Source organism: Carcharhinus amblyrhynchos, chromosome 4, assembly GCF_965287045.1.
Source record: "Carcharhinus amblyrhynchos chromosome 4, sCarAmb.v2.hapA, whole genome shotgun sequence".
In the NCBI taxonomy this organism is placed as follows: Eukaryota; Metazoa; Chordata; class Chondrichthyes; order Carcharhiniformes; family Carcharhinidae; genus Carcharhinus; species Carcharhinus amblyrhynchos.
The window spans coordinates 1,910,191-1,924,540 of record NC_137327.1 but is presented as its reverse complement, the minus strand read 5'-3'; the positions used below and the strand labels follow the sequence as shown (position 1 = coordinate 1,924,540).

Sequence of the window (14,350 nt, the reverse complement as noted above, 5' to 3'; positions counted from 1 at the left end):
TTAGCCAACTTTCCCGCCAGGATATTGGTCCCCGAGGTTCAAGTGCCACCCGTCCTTTTTGTACAGGTCACACCTGCCCCTAAAGAGTCCCAATGATCCAGAACCTGAATCTTATTGAATGACGGAGCAGACTCGAGGGCCAGGTGGCCTACTCCTGCTCCTAGCTCTTATGAAACATTCACTTGTTTTCTCTCACAGAGGATGCCAGACCCGAGTTTTTCCAGCATTTCTGTGTTTTTGGATATTGTTTCTAAAACCTTGCCCACTGATACAGCCCACTGCACATGACACTCAGTGCTGTTGGTGAACACTACGCAAAGCACATTCCACCAGTTAGTCACTTGATGGTGATCATGAGGAGAAAAATTAGCCTCCTTAGGACTGCACTGAGACAAACCACAGCATTGCCCTAAAAGTTCTCCTAGCTGGAAGCTTGCTCACTCAGCACCATTCTGAGAAGTGCATCCACCCGGCGAGTCACAGAGATAACACAATGCCCAGATCACAAACTGACATAGAGCACAGGACGACAAGTGATTGTGAAACGTTCTCACTAACTAAAACCTCAGAGTCAGCACCTTAAGGTTATGAGGTCTCCATATTCCCCCTGGATGTACCAGCTGCAGTTCATAGATGGAGGGTAGTTTATGGGCCAGGAGGGGCTGTAGATGACCCCACGTTGCTCTTTGCGAGGTTCCAACCTCCCATGACAGGCTGAAAGAACAGAAAAAGAAATGCACGGTTTGAGATCAAACATTTCAACTTGAAGAAATTCAATTCTTTTCAGTAATCTCCCCACGCATCACACCTAACAGTAACTGACATCATTCCAAACTCAGCCATGATTGGATCCAACCTGTACCCACTGCTTCACAGCACTGCGCTGTACCCAGAGAGCCATTGTTCACCATGACAACCAACGCACTTCGTTCTACTTATGAACCAAATGACAACAGTGGGTTTGGTGGGCGGTTGGGGCACAATGGCCTTGAGATCCACAGATCCTGGCTGAAGGGGGCAAGAAGCAAAAAGATTTCTTCTTTCTACAGTTCAGCCTCAGGATATGTGTTCCACCATCGAAGATTTACTGTCCGTTTGCAGTTGCGCTAAGTCCTGGTGGACCTTCTTTTTGAAGCACTGCAGCCCATTCTGTGACTCATCACATTCTGCTAAAAAGAATTACATGTCTGAGAGTTTCACTGGGACATTTCAGAAAGCAGTAAGGTCTGCAGCATTTTACAGGTTAATCTGGGTAAGGAAGGCAGGTTTCCTTCTCCGAAAGGCATTTGTAAACAAGATGGATTTTTGCAACAGTAAACAGCTTTCTGGTCATTTTTGCTAACTCGGACATATATTTCCAGATTTTTAAAGTAGAATTTTCATGTAACAAAGCCCTTTACAATGAGCTTTCAGGATAAATCAGCAATCTGATTTAGGCAGTGCCACCAGCTTCATATAAATGGTCAGAACAGGTTTCTTCATGAAACGTGTGATGCCTGTGAAAATCACTCACATTGGCAATTCCCACTGATTTTTGCACTGGGGATAACATTCTACTAAAAGCTATAAAACATGGACTCGAGACTACAAGTTTAATTGAATCAACTTCTCTTGTTCCATCACTGTTTGGCATGTCGTCAGCTTTCTGGATCCTAAGCTCATGAATATCTTCCCAAAACGTCTGTATCTCTCTGTTCCTTGAAGATACTCATGAAAACCTTCCTCTTTGACAAGCTTTTGATCATCTGTCTCAATATCATCTTATGTGGCTCACTGTCAAACTTCATTTGATAATGCTTTGGAATGTTTTATCATATTAAATGTGCTATATAAAATCAAACTATAGCTGTTGTTTGGTCAGAAAACAGCAGGGTGGCAGAAACTTGGATATTAGGCTGTTAGTGACTGGCTTCTTTTTTCAAAAACTAGCTTTCCATCTGTAACAAAGTGGAACAGGGTTAAGTCTGACAAACACACAACGGACACAATGTTCTTTAATGATTTGAGATTGTGGAGGCCTCAGTTTTTCCCTTATGACAGGATCTGAGCTTTATCTAAAGGTTACAAAAATATATTCATTGAAAGTGAATACTTTAACAAAGAGAAAACTACTCTCACCCATTCCAGAACATTCTGCTCCTCCCAGAAAGAACGAACAAGCTGCAGAGAAAAAGAAAGAAAACCCATCAGCAAATATAAATTATTTCTTTAAACGAAACCCATTAATCATTATGATTACAGGATGGAATGCAAACTCCCTCTCTGGGCTGAGGAGCTCCCCAGGAGGGAAAAGACTGGAATTGTCAATTAAATCCCAGACTTTCAGCTACTGGAAATGCCGAGACCCAATAACACAAGCCACCCATCCAGGAAAGAAACATAGGAAATAGGAAAACCCACACAGAAATAAACAACTGACCTTTCAGTTTATAGAACATAGAACACTACAGCACAAACAGGCCCTTCGGCCCACGAGTTGCGCCGATCACATCAACACCTACCAACCTACAGACCTATCTATAACCCTCAATCTCATTAAACCCCATATACTCATCCAGAAGTCTTTTAAAAGACCCCAGCGAGTTCGCCTCCACCACCACTGACGGCAGCCGATTCCATTCACTCACCACCCTCAGTGAAAAACTTACCCCTAACATCACTTCTGAACTTCCCTCCCTGCACCTTAAATCTGTGTCCTCTCGTAGCAATGTACAAAGAATAACTATGAAGCAAACAAATCTACCATTTCAGTCATGTTTGAAAGATAAATATTGATGAGGACACAGGAAAGAATTCATCTACTCTTCAAAAAAGAAACGTGTCATCAGATTGTTTATGTTCAGGGGCCTTCATTTAATGGATTACTGTCATTGAAACAGATTTCACTCCTTAATCTCACAGCTGCACAGTTGCAGGTTAGCTGATTCTCCTAACATATACATCTTGGGACCTTAAGAGGCATTTCAGTATGGACAATCAACCTAACCTTCACATCTTTGGACTGTGGGAGAAAACTGGAGCACCCAGAGTAAATCCGTACAGACACGGCGGTAATATGCAAACTCCACACATAGTCACCCAAGGTTGGAATCGAACCCAGGACCCTGGCGCTGTGAGGCATGATGTGGAGATGCTGGCATTGGACTGGGTTGAACAAAGTAAGAAGCAGCAGTGCTAACCGCTGTGTGACTGTGCCGCTCCTTCTTAAAGGTTTTGATCAAGGCACCTCTTTTTCTAAACACCAGTGGATACAAAGCTAACCTCTCCAGCCTTTCCTCACAAGACAACACATTCCTAGTATTAGTTGCGTAACCTTCTCTGAACAGTTTCCAACACATTTACATCTTTCCATAAATAAGGAGACCAATATGTACTGTACACAGTACTCCAGATGTAGTCTCACCAATACCCTGTATAATTCCCTACTTTAGTTTTCAATTCCCCTCACAATAAACGATAACATTCTACAGCATTCACAATTCTGTTTGTAGGAGAGGGTTTGCAAGGCAAACAGTGCAGACAAACAACTAAGCCTCCCTGTTGAAGGTTGGATGCAGTCAGCACTGGTTGTGTCGGTCCAGGTCACAGGCTTCCCATGCTAAAGGTCACTGAAGCTTACAAAAGGTGCGCTTTCTGGATGTATTCTGTTTTCAGATTTACAAATAAAGGATTCTCAGCCTGAATTAGCTTTCGTGATTATTTGCTGTGCCCGCATACTAGCTTTTTGAGATTCATGCACTATGGTTACCTAGATTTGTGAAATAAGACAGCCAGATCCCTCTGCAATTTCTTACCATTTCAACAATAAGTTCTATTCTATTCTTCCTGACAAAATGGACAATCCACACTGTTAATTAGTCAATCTTCAATCCATGCCATTCACTCATAATTCCACTTTTTGCAGCATTACTTTTGTGCCTTGAATCAACTGAACATTTTAGTTAGGTTTCAACGTATCTAAACATAGATCAAAGCAGTTTCTGCTTGTCACAGCCTGTCCTAGGCTCCCCAACCATCTGTTCACCTTAATATTGATAAAATCTTAATCAAAACAACCTTTAACCTTCTAAACCTCAAGGAATACAAACCAAGTTTGTGTGCTGTCCCCTCGTCCAGGTTTCATTCCAGTAAACTTCAAAATTTGTAGAAGACATGAAATTTGGAAACATTGTGAACATAAGAAATAGCAGGAGTAGGCCATCTAGCCCTTCAAGCCTGCCCCGCCATTCAATAAGATCATGGCTGATCTGTCGTGGCTCAGTTCCACATTCCCACCCTCTCCCCATAACCCTTAATCCCCTCGCTTATCAAAAACCCATCAACCCGCGTCTTAAAAATATTTAGCGAGGCAGCCTCCACCACCTCAACGGGTAGAGAATTCCAGAGATTCACCACCCTTTGAGCGAAGAAGTTCCTCCTCAACTCCGTTCTAAACCACCCCCCCTTTATCTTGAGGCTGTGCCCCCTAGTTCTACTGTCCTTTCTGAGCGGGAAGAGTCTCTCCACCTCTATCCTATCCATCCCATTCATCATCTTATACGTCTCAATGAGATCTCCTCTCATTCTTCTAAACTCTAACGAGTACAAGCCTAGTTTATTCAGCCTCTCCTCATAGCTCAACCCCCTCAACTCCGGTATCAGCCTAGTAAACCTCCTCTGCACTCCCTCCAAGGCCAAAATATCCTTGTGTAAGTACGGCGACCAAAACTGCACACAGTACTCCAGCTGAGGCCTCACCAATGCCTTATACAGCCGCAGCAAGACCTCCCTACTTTTATATTCAATCCCCCTTGCTATGAAGGCCAGCATCCCATTAGCCATCCTGACCACCTGCTGCACCTGCAGGCTGGGTTTTTGCGGCTCATGCACAAGGACCCTGAGGTCCCTCTGCACCGTCGCCTGCTGCAGTTTTTCGCCACGTAAGTAATAATCCTTCCTACCATTATTCCTACCAAAGTGGACCACCTCGCGCTTGCCAACATTAAATTCCATTTGCCATTTCCTGGCCCATTCGCCCAGCCTATCTAGATCCTTCTGCAGACTCTCCACACCCTCCACGCAATTTGCCGTTCCACCAATCTTGGTGTCATCAGCAAATTTCGACACCCTACACTCAGTTCCCTCCTCCAGATCATCTATATAAGTGGTAAATAGCTGACGCCCCAGCACCGACCCCTGGGGCACTCCACTAGTCACCAACCGCCAATCCGAATAGCACCCATTAACCCCCACTCTCTGCCTCCTATTTGACAACCAATCCTCTATCCACACTAACACCCTACCCCCAACTCCATGCCCCCTTACCTTCTGCAATAACCTCTTGTGAGGTACCTTGTCAAACGCCTTCTGAAAATCAAGAAAGACCACATCCACCGGCTCTCCTCTATCCACCGCCCTAGACACATCCTCATAGAACTCAAGTAAATTTGTCAGACACGACTTCCCCTTAACGAAACCGTGCTGCGTCTGCTCTATCAAGCAATTCCCCTCAAGATGCCTCGCTATTTCCTCCTTGATGACGGATTCTAACATTTTACCTACAACAGACGTTAAACTAACCAGCCTATAATTCCCTGCCTTTTGCCTGCCACCCTTCCTAAACAACGGCGTAACATTAGCCGCTTTCCAATCTTCCGGCACTTCCCCAGAATCCAGCGACGTTTGGAAAATAACAACCAAGGCATCCACTATCACCTCCACCATTTCTTTCAGAACCCTCGGATGCATTCTATCCAGTCCTGGGGACTTGTCCACAATCAGTCCCTCCAGTCTGTCAAGCACTGCCTCTCTAGTAACAATAATGTCATTGAGACCCTCCAGTCCTACCACCTTTCCATCGCTAACACCCGGCAAATTATTCACGTCTTCCTCCGTGAAGACCGAAACAAAAAAGTTATTCAAGACCTCAGCCATTTCCCCATCCCCTACCACTAAGTCCCCTCTCTCATCCTCTAAGGGTCCAACGTTCACCCTAGCCAGCCTCTTCCTTTCTATATATTTATAAAAACTCTTGCTATCCTTTTTTATATTAAGCGCTAGCCCAGCTTCATAGTTTCTCCTACCCTTCTTTATCAACTTCTTCGTCAATCTTTGTTGACATTTAAACCTCTCCCAATCCTCTTCTCGCCCACTACTCTTAGCTACTCTAAACGCCTCCGCTTTTAATTTAACTTTCCTTCACCTCCTTCGTTATCCACGGCTTATTACCTCTCCTCCTACGGTCCTTTTTAACCATCGGAATTAATTTCTGCTGAGCACCAAGAAAGATCTCCTTAAGGATCCTCCACTGCTCCTTAACAGACCTACCTTCCAACGCGCTCCCCCAGTCAACATTCGCCAATTCTTCTCTCATCCTACCGTACTCCCCTCTGTTCAAACAAAGGACTCAGAGGATAGTATTAAACTTTAAAAGAACAGAGTTGGTGGAATGTGCAGACATGCAGAAGGTGAAACTTAATGCAAGGAAGTATGAAATGTTTGCTTTTGATAAGAAGACCATAGAGAGACAGCACAAAATAAAGGATACAATTCAGAAGGGGTTGCAGGGGCAGAGGACCCAAGCCGTATGAGTCAGCATGGCTTTGTGAATGGAAAATCATGTCTCACAAATTTGAATGAGTTTTTTGAAGGGGTACCCAAGAAGGTAGATGAGGGCAATGCAGTTGATGTTGTCTACGTGGACTTTAGCAAGGCCTTTGACAAGGTACCGCATGGTAGGTTGTCACATAAGATTAAATCTCAGAAGATCCAGGGTGAGGTAGCTAAATGGATGCAAAACTGGTTTGATGACAGAAGCCAGAGGGTGGTTGTAGAGGGTTGTTTTTCAAACTGCAGACCTGTGACCAGTGGTGTGCCTCAGGGATCAGTGCTGGGCCCACTGTTATTTGTCATTTATATTAATGATCTGGATGAGAATATAGGAGGCACGGTTAGTCAGTTTGCAGATGACACCAAGATTGGTGGCATAATGGACAGTGAAAAAGGTTATCTTGGATTGCAACAGGATCTTGACCAATTGGGCCAGTGGACTGATGAATAGCAAGTGGAGTTTAATTTAGACAAATGTGAGGTAATGCATTTTCGTAGACTGAACCAGGGCAGGACTTACTCAGTTAATGGTGGGGCGTTGGAGAGAGTTACAGAACAAAGAGATCTAGGGGTACATGTTCATAACTCCTTGAAAGTGGGGTCACAGGTGGATAGAGTTATGACGAGGGCATTCGGCATGATGGGTTTCATTGGTCAGAATACAGGAGTTGGGATGTCTTGTTGAAGTTGTACAAAACATTGGTAAGGCCACATTTGGAATACTGTGTACAATTCTGGTCACCCTACTATAGGAAGGATATCATTAAACTAGAAAGAGTACAAAACAGGTTTACTAGGATGCTATCAGGACTTGATGGATTGAGTTATAAGGAGAGGCTTGATGGACTGGGAATTTTTTCTCTGGAGCGTAGAAGGCTGAGGGCTGATCTTATAGAGGTATATTAAATAATGAGGGGCATAGACAAGGTAGATAATCAATATCTTTTCCCAAAGGTAGGGGAGTCTAATACTAGAGGGCATAGGTTTAAGGTGAGAGGGGAGAGATACAAAAGTGTCCAGAGGGGCAATTTTTTCACACAGAGGGTGGTGAGTGTCTGGAACAAGCTCCCAAAGGTAGCAGTAGAGGCGGGTACAATTTTGTCTTTTAAAAAGTGTTTAGACAGTTACACGGGTAAGATAGATATAGAGGGATATGGGCCAAATGCGGGTAATTGAGACTAGCTTGGGGTTCTTAAAAAAAAGGCAGCACGGACACGTTGGGCCAAAGGGCCTGTTTCCATGCCGCAAATCTCTATGACCCCATATATCTTAGTTCATAAGATGTAGGAGCAGAATTAGGCCATTCAGACCAAGTTCATTCCACATGAACATGATGTGGAATGTCAATCACGATTTGATGACATTTGTTCATGGCTGATGTACTCTGCATCACTCTGTGCCCTTGGCAAATCTAATGTGGTTTTCTGTCCCATAACCCAAGTGGTTAATGAACACAGTGAATAATTGAGGTACCAGCAAAGGTCCTTGCAGGACATTACTAGTCACTTCCTTCCAATGGGGCCGCACGATAGCATAGTAGTTAGCACTGTTGCTTCACAGCTCCAGAGACCTGGGTTCGACTCCCAGCTCGGGTCACTATCTGTGTGGAATTTACACACAGAACATAAGAACATAAGAAATAGGAGCAGGAGTAGGCCATCTAGCCCTTCAAGCCTGCCCCACCATTCAATAAGATCATGGCTGATCTGAAAGTGGATCAGTTCCACTTTCCCGCTTTCTCCCCATAACTCAGCAAGAGCATGCCCTCCACCCCAGGAGCCTCAGGTGAACCTGTATCCAGGGTCACCATTGCAGATGTCAGAGTGGCCTTCTCGAATATCAACCCACGGAAAGCGACTGGCCCAGATGAGGTACCCAGATGAGCGCTCAGATGTACACAGATCAGCTGGCAGGAGCATTCGCAGATATCTTCAATCTCTTTTTACAACAATAGAACATAGAACATAACAGCGCAGAACAGGCCCTTCGGCCCACGATGTTGCGCCGACCAGTTAAAAAAAAAACAACAATGACCCACTAACCTAAACCAATCCCTTTTCGTCCATAAACCTATCCACAGACCTCTTAAACGCCCCCAAACTAGGCGCATTTACAACTGCAGCAGGCAGGGCATTCCAATCCCTCACCACCCTCTGGGTAAAGAACCTACCCCTGACATCTGTCCTATAACTACCCCCCCTTAGTTTAAAGCCATGCCCCCTCGTGCTAGATTTTTCCATCAGAGGAAAAAGGCTATCACTATCCACCCTATCTAAACCTCTAATCATCTTATATGTTTCAATAAGATCCCCTCTTAGCCGCCTTCTTTCCAGCGAAAACAACCCCAAATCCCTCAGCCTCTCCTCATAGGATCTCCCCTCCATACCAGGCAACATTCTGGTAAACCTCCTCTGCACCCTCTCCAAAGCCTCCACATCCTTCCTGTAATGTGGGGACCAGAACTGCACACAATACTCCAAGTGCGGCCGCACCAGAGTTGTGTACAGTTGCAACATAACGCTACGACTCCTAAATTCAATCCCCCTACCAATAAACGCCAAGACACTGTATGCCTTCTTAACAACCTTATCTACTTGATTCCCAACTTTCAGGGATCTATGTACACATACACCTAGATCCCTCTGCTCCTCCACACTATTCAAAGTCTTCCTGTTAGTCCTATACTCAACACATCTGTTATTCCTACCAAAGTGAATTACCTCACATTTCTCTGCATTAAACTCCAATCTGAGGTCTCTGTCTGCCTTAAGAAGACAACCATCATCCCAGTACCAAGGAAAAGACAGGCAGTGTGCCTTAGTGACTATTGGCCCGTGGCTCTGACATCCATCGTTATGAAGTGCTTCGAAAGGTTAGTCATGGCATGAATCAATTCCAGCCTCCCAGACTGCCTGATCCACTACAATTCACCTATCACTGAAACAGTTCCACAGGAGATGCAATCTCCCTGGCCCTGCATCCTGGAACACCAAGATAACAAGGGCACCCATGTTAGATTCCTATTTATCAACTACAGCTCAGCCTTCAACGCCAAACTCCATGGTCTGGGCCTCAGCACCTCCCTCTGCGACTGCATCCCGAACTTCCTAGCACACAGACTACAAACAGTATGGATAGGCAACAACTCCTCCACAATCATCCTCAACACCAGTGCTCCACAAAACTGTGTCCTCAGCCCCTTCTATATCCTTATACATCGATGACTGTGTGGCCAAATTCCCCTCCAACTCGATTTTCAAGTTTGCTGATGACACCACCATAGTGAGTCGGATCTCAAACAATGACGAGACAGAGTACAGAGAAGAGATAGAGAATCTGGTGACCTGCTGCGGTAACAATAATCTCTCCCTCAACATCAACAAAAGAGATTGTCATCGACTTCAGGAAGCATAGTGGAGAACGTGCCTCTAACTACATCAATGGGATGAAGCAGAAAAGGTCGAGAGCTTCATGTTTTTAAGTGTCCAGATCACCAACCTGTCCTGGTACTCCCGTGCAGGCACTATCGTCAAGAAAGCTCACCAATGCCTCTAATTTCTCAGAAAACTAAGGAAATCTGGCATGTCAGCTACGACTCTCACCAACTTTTACTGACGCACCATACAAAACATTCTGTCTGGTTGTACCACAGCTTGGTCTGGCTCCTGCTCTAACCAAGACTGCAAGAAGCTACAACGGGTCTTAAACAAAGCCTGGTCCATCACTCAAACCAGCCTCCCACTGAGTGGTACTGTCGACACTTCCTGCTGCCAGCACAATCAAGGATCCCATGCACCCCAGACATTCTCTCTTCCACCATCTTCGGGAAAAAGATACAAAAGTCTGAGGACATGTACCAACCGACAAGACCAGCTTCTTCCTGGATGAGGGGGATCTTATAGAGACGTATAAGACAATGAAGGGGATGGATAGGGTAGAGGTAGAGAGATTCTTCCAGCTTAGAAAGGATAGCAGAACTAGAGGGTACAGCCTCAAGATAAGGGGGGAGCAGTTTAGATCAGAGTTGAACATAAGAACATAAGAAATAGGAGGAGTAGGCCATCTAGCCCTTCGAGCCTGCCCCGCCATTCAATAAGATCATGGCAGATCTGTTGTGGCTCAGTTCCACTTTCCCGCCCTCTCCCCATAACCCTTAATCCCCTCTCTTATCAAGAACCCATCAACCCGCTTCTTAAAAATATTTAGCGAGGCAGCCTCCACCACTTCAACGGGCAGAGAATTCCAGAGATTCACCACCCTTTGAGTGAAGAAGTGCCTCCTCGGAGGAACTTCTTCACTCAAAGGGTGGTGAATCTCTGGAATTCTCTGCCCATTGAAGTTGTGGAGGCTACCTCGCTGAATATATTTAAGTCACGGGTCGATAGGTTTTTGATGGACAGGGGAATTAAGGGTTATGGGGAGAAAGCGGGAAAGTGGAACTGATCCACTTCAGATCAGCCATGATCTTATTGAATGGCGGGGCAGGCTCGAAGGGCTAGATGGCCTACTCCTGCTCCTATTTCTTATGTCCTTATGTTCCCTGCTGCTGTCCGATTTTTGAGTGGACCTACCTTATGTTAAGTTGATCTTTCTCTACACGGTAGCTATGATCATAAAACTACATTGTGCATTCTCTCCTCTATGTATGATATGCTTTGTCTGTGTAGCATGCAAGACACAATGCTTTGCAACATATACAGGGCTGCATGGTGGCAAAGTGGTTAGTACTGGTGCCTAACAGCAAAAAGGACCCATGTTCGATTCCCAGCTTGGGTCAGTGTCTGTGTGGAGTCTGCACGTTCTCCCCATGTCTGTGAGGGTTTCCTCCGGGTGCTCCGGTTTTCCATCAGTCCAAAAGATATGCTGCTTAGGTGCATTGACCATGCTAAACTCTCCCTCAGTGTACCCGAACAGGTACCAGAGTGTGGTGACTAGGGGATTTTCACAGTAGCTTCATTGTGGTGTTAATGTAAGCTTACATTTCTGCTTTCCTCCCAGTCCAAAGATGTGCAGGTTAGATGGATTGGCCATGCTAAATTGCCCTTTAGTGTCAGGGGAACGAGCTAGGGTAAATTCATGGGGTTATGGCGATACGGCCTGGGTGGGATTGTGATCAGTGTAGACATGATGGGTGGAATGGCCTCCTGTTGCACTGCAGAATTCTATATGTTACAATAATAAATTATAAACTATCTTTCAAAAAGTGATAAATCAAATCAGAAACTTTAAATCTGTTTCTCTCTACATAGATAGGGCCACACCTGCAGAGGTTTTCCAACGTTTTGTTTTCCTATGAGTGCAGAATTTTTCTTTGATCAGACTGGTTTGGTAATATCATAGAACAGTTTAAAACACCAAACCAGTTTAATACAGTGAGCTCTCAAAAATAACCCCACATCCAGTTTCTTACAAAGGATTGCAAACCTACTGCCTGTTTTACATCTGCTATCTCCTGTTTCTATTCAATTTCAGCTTAGAAGTAATCGTATTTGGACTCAGTGCAGACACGTGGCTTAGATTTAATTTACCTCAGGCACTGAACACTAAGTGTCCAATTCAAGGGTTCTTAGCCACTGCTGGGTGGGGGACTGAAAGTCCCCAGTCCTAGGATTACTGCACACGGGAGCACTCTCCCATTCCGCCTCCCCGCCGGCCGGGGGGCGGGAGTCCCGCCCGCCTCCCGGCAGGCCGGGGGGCGGGACTCCCGCCCGCCTCCCCGCCGGCCGGGGGGGCGGGACTCCCGCCCGCCTCCCCGCCGGCCGGGATTTCCACTCTCTCCCCGTAGTTCAGGGACGGGATTACCGCGCTGCCCTGCTGTCCAGGAGCGGAATCCGCGCCGAGCAGCGGCGGGATTCTCGCTCACTCTCGCTCACCGCTGCCCAGGACCAGGCCTCCCACGAGCCGGGCCTCCCGCCGCCGCCGCTCTGTCGCCGCCATCTTCACCGAGTCCGTCCCCTCACATTGCTGCCGCCCATTTCCTCGGGCCCTTGGGCCTCTCTCCACCTCATAGTCATGGAGGATGGGGATTTCCCCGACTCCTGATGCGGCCTGTCCTCACTCCGGTCTCTATTTAAAATTCGCCCCCGATCCCGGAGCCTCTGCCCCGGAATCGCCGCTTGACAGCAACATGGCGACACGCCTGCGCACAACCGTCCAGCGGCTCCCACTGAGCCTGCGCAATACTGTCCGCCGGCTCCTTATTCCAACTGGGCCTGCGCACGACCGTCCACCGGCTCCCTACTCCGACTGAGCATGCGCACAACCGTCCGCCGGCTCCCTGTTCCAACTGAGCCTGCGTAATACCATTCGCCGGCTCATTGCTCCAACTGAGCCTGCGCATTTCCGTTTGCCTACTCAGTTGTGATTGGGGTTTCATCCTGGCAGTTAGACCCTGTGAGGAAAAGGACTTCCGCCATTTTTGATAATGGCATTTGTATCCCTTCTCTGCGCTACAGAGCATGCGCAACAAAGGAACCAGCCCCAATGAGAAGCGGAAGTGTTGGAGAATCTGTGGATAAAGGGTTTCTGATCTGAGTCACCCACAGGAACAGACCACTGGAGCCTCCTCCACTCCTTATCCCACTTAATCACCTTTGCAACCTCAACTTTTTACAATTTATATCAATGACTTAGATGAGGGAGTAAATTATTGAATCCTTACAGTGCAGAAAGAGGCCATTCAACCCATCAAGTCTGCACTGATTCTAACCCAGGCTTACCCTGTAACCCCACATATTTAACCCACTAATTTCCCTAATCTTCACAAAGTTAAAGTTTTTTTTTAATTTGTGTCACAAGTAGAATCATAGAGGTTTCCAGCATGGAAACAGGCCCTTCGGCCCAACTTGTCCATGCTGCCCTTTTTTTTAAATCCTTAAACTTATCCCAGTTGCCCACATTTGGCCCATATCCCTCTATACCCATCTTACCCATGTAACTATCTAAACACCTTTTAAAAAACAAAATTGTACCCGCCTCTACTACTATCTCTGGCAGCTTGTTCCAGACATTCACTACCCTCTATGTGAAAAAATTGCCCCTCTGGACACTTCTGTATCTCTGCCTTCTCACCTTAAACCTAAGCCCTCTAGTTTTAGACTCCCCTACCTTTGGGAAAAGATATTGACTATCTAGCTGATCTTCACCCTCATTATCTTATAGATCTCTACAACATCACCCCTCAGCCTCCTACATTCCAGAGAAAAAATTCCCTGTCAATACAGTCTCTCCTTATAACCAAAATCATCACTCCTGGCTGCATCCTAGCAAATTTCTTCTGCACTCTTTCAAGTTTAATAATATCCTTTTTATAACAGAGTGACCAGAACTGTACACAGTATTCCAAGTGTGGCCTTACCAATGTCTTGTACAACTTCAACAAGACGTCCCAAAGAACAAAGAACAATACAGCACAGGAAACAGGCCCTTCGGTCCTCCAAGTCTGCACCGCTCATCCTTCCAACTGGACTATTTGTTTGTATCCCTCCATTCCCAGTCTGTTCATGTGACTATCCAGATAAGTCTTAAACGATCCCAGCGTGTCCACCTCTACCACCTTGCTTGGCAGTGCATTCCAGGTGCCCACCACCCTCTGTAAAATACATCTCTCTGACATCTGTGTTAAACCTTTGCCCCCCTCACCTTGAACCTGTGACCCCTTGTGTTTGTCACCTCCAACCTGGGAAAAAGTTTCCCACCATTCACCCTATCTATGCCCTTCATAATTTTGTACACCTCTATTAGGTCACCCCTCATCCTCCGT

At 46.0% G+C, this 14,350-nt stretch overlaps 1 protein-coding gene across 1 annotated transcript in view; it reads right to left on the bottom strand.

Moving 5' to 3' along the window:
- The window catches only part of lrp3 (low density lipoprotein receptor-related protein 3), a 72,816-nt gene extending 60,087 nt beyond the window's left edge, over positions 1-12,729 (bottom strand). The window contains exons 1-3 of the mRNA XM_080186661.1: positions 12,462-12,729; positions 2,119-2,160; positions 579-714 (exon numbers count right to left, since the gene is read on the bottom strand). Coding sequence (XP_080042787.1) covers positions 579-714; positions 2,119-2,160; positions 12,462-12,525 — 242 coding nt within the window. The 5' untranslated portion in view covers positions 12,526-12,729. The remainder of the gene's footprint in view (positions 1-578; positions 715-2,118; positions 2,161-12,461) is intronic.
- Between the last annotated feature and the right edge of the window lie 1,621 nt (positions 12,730-14,350).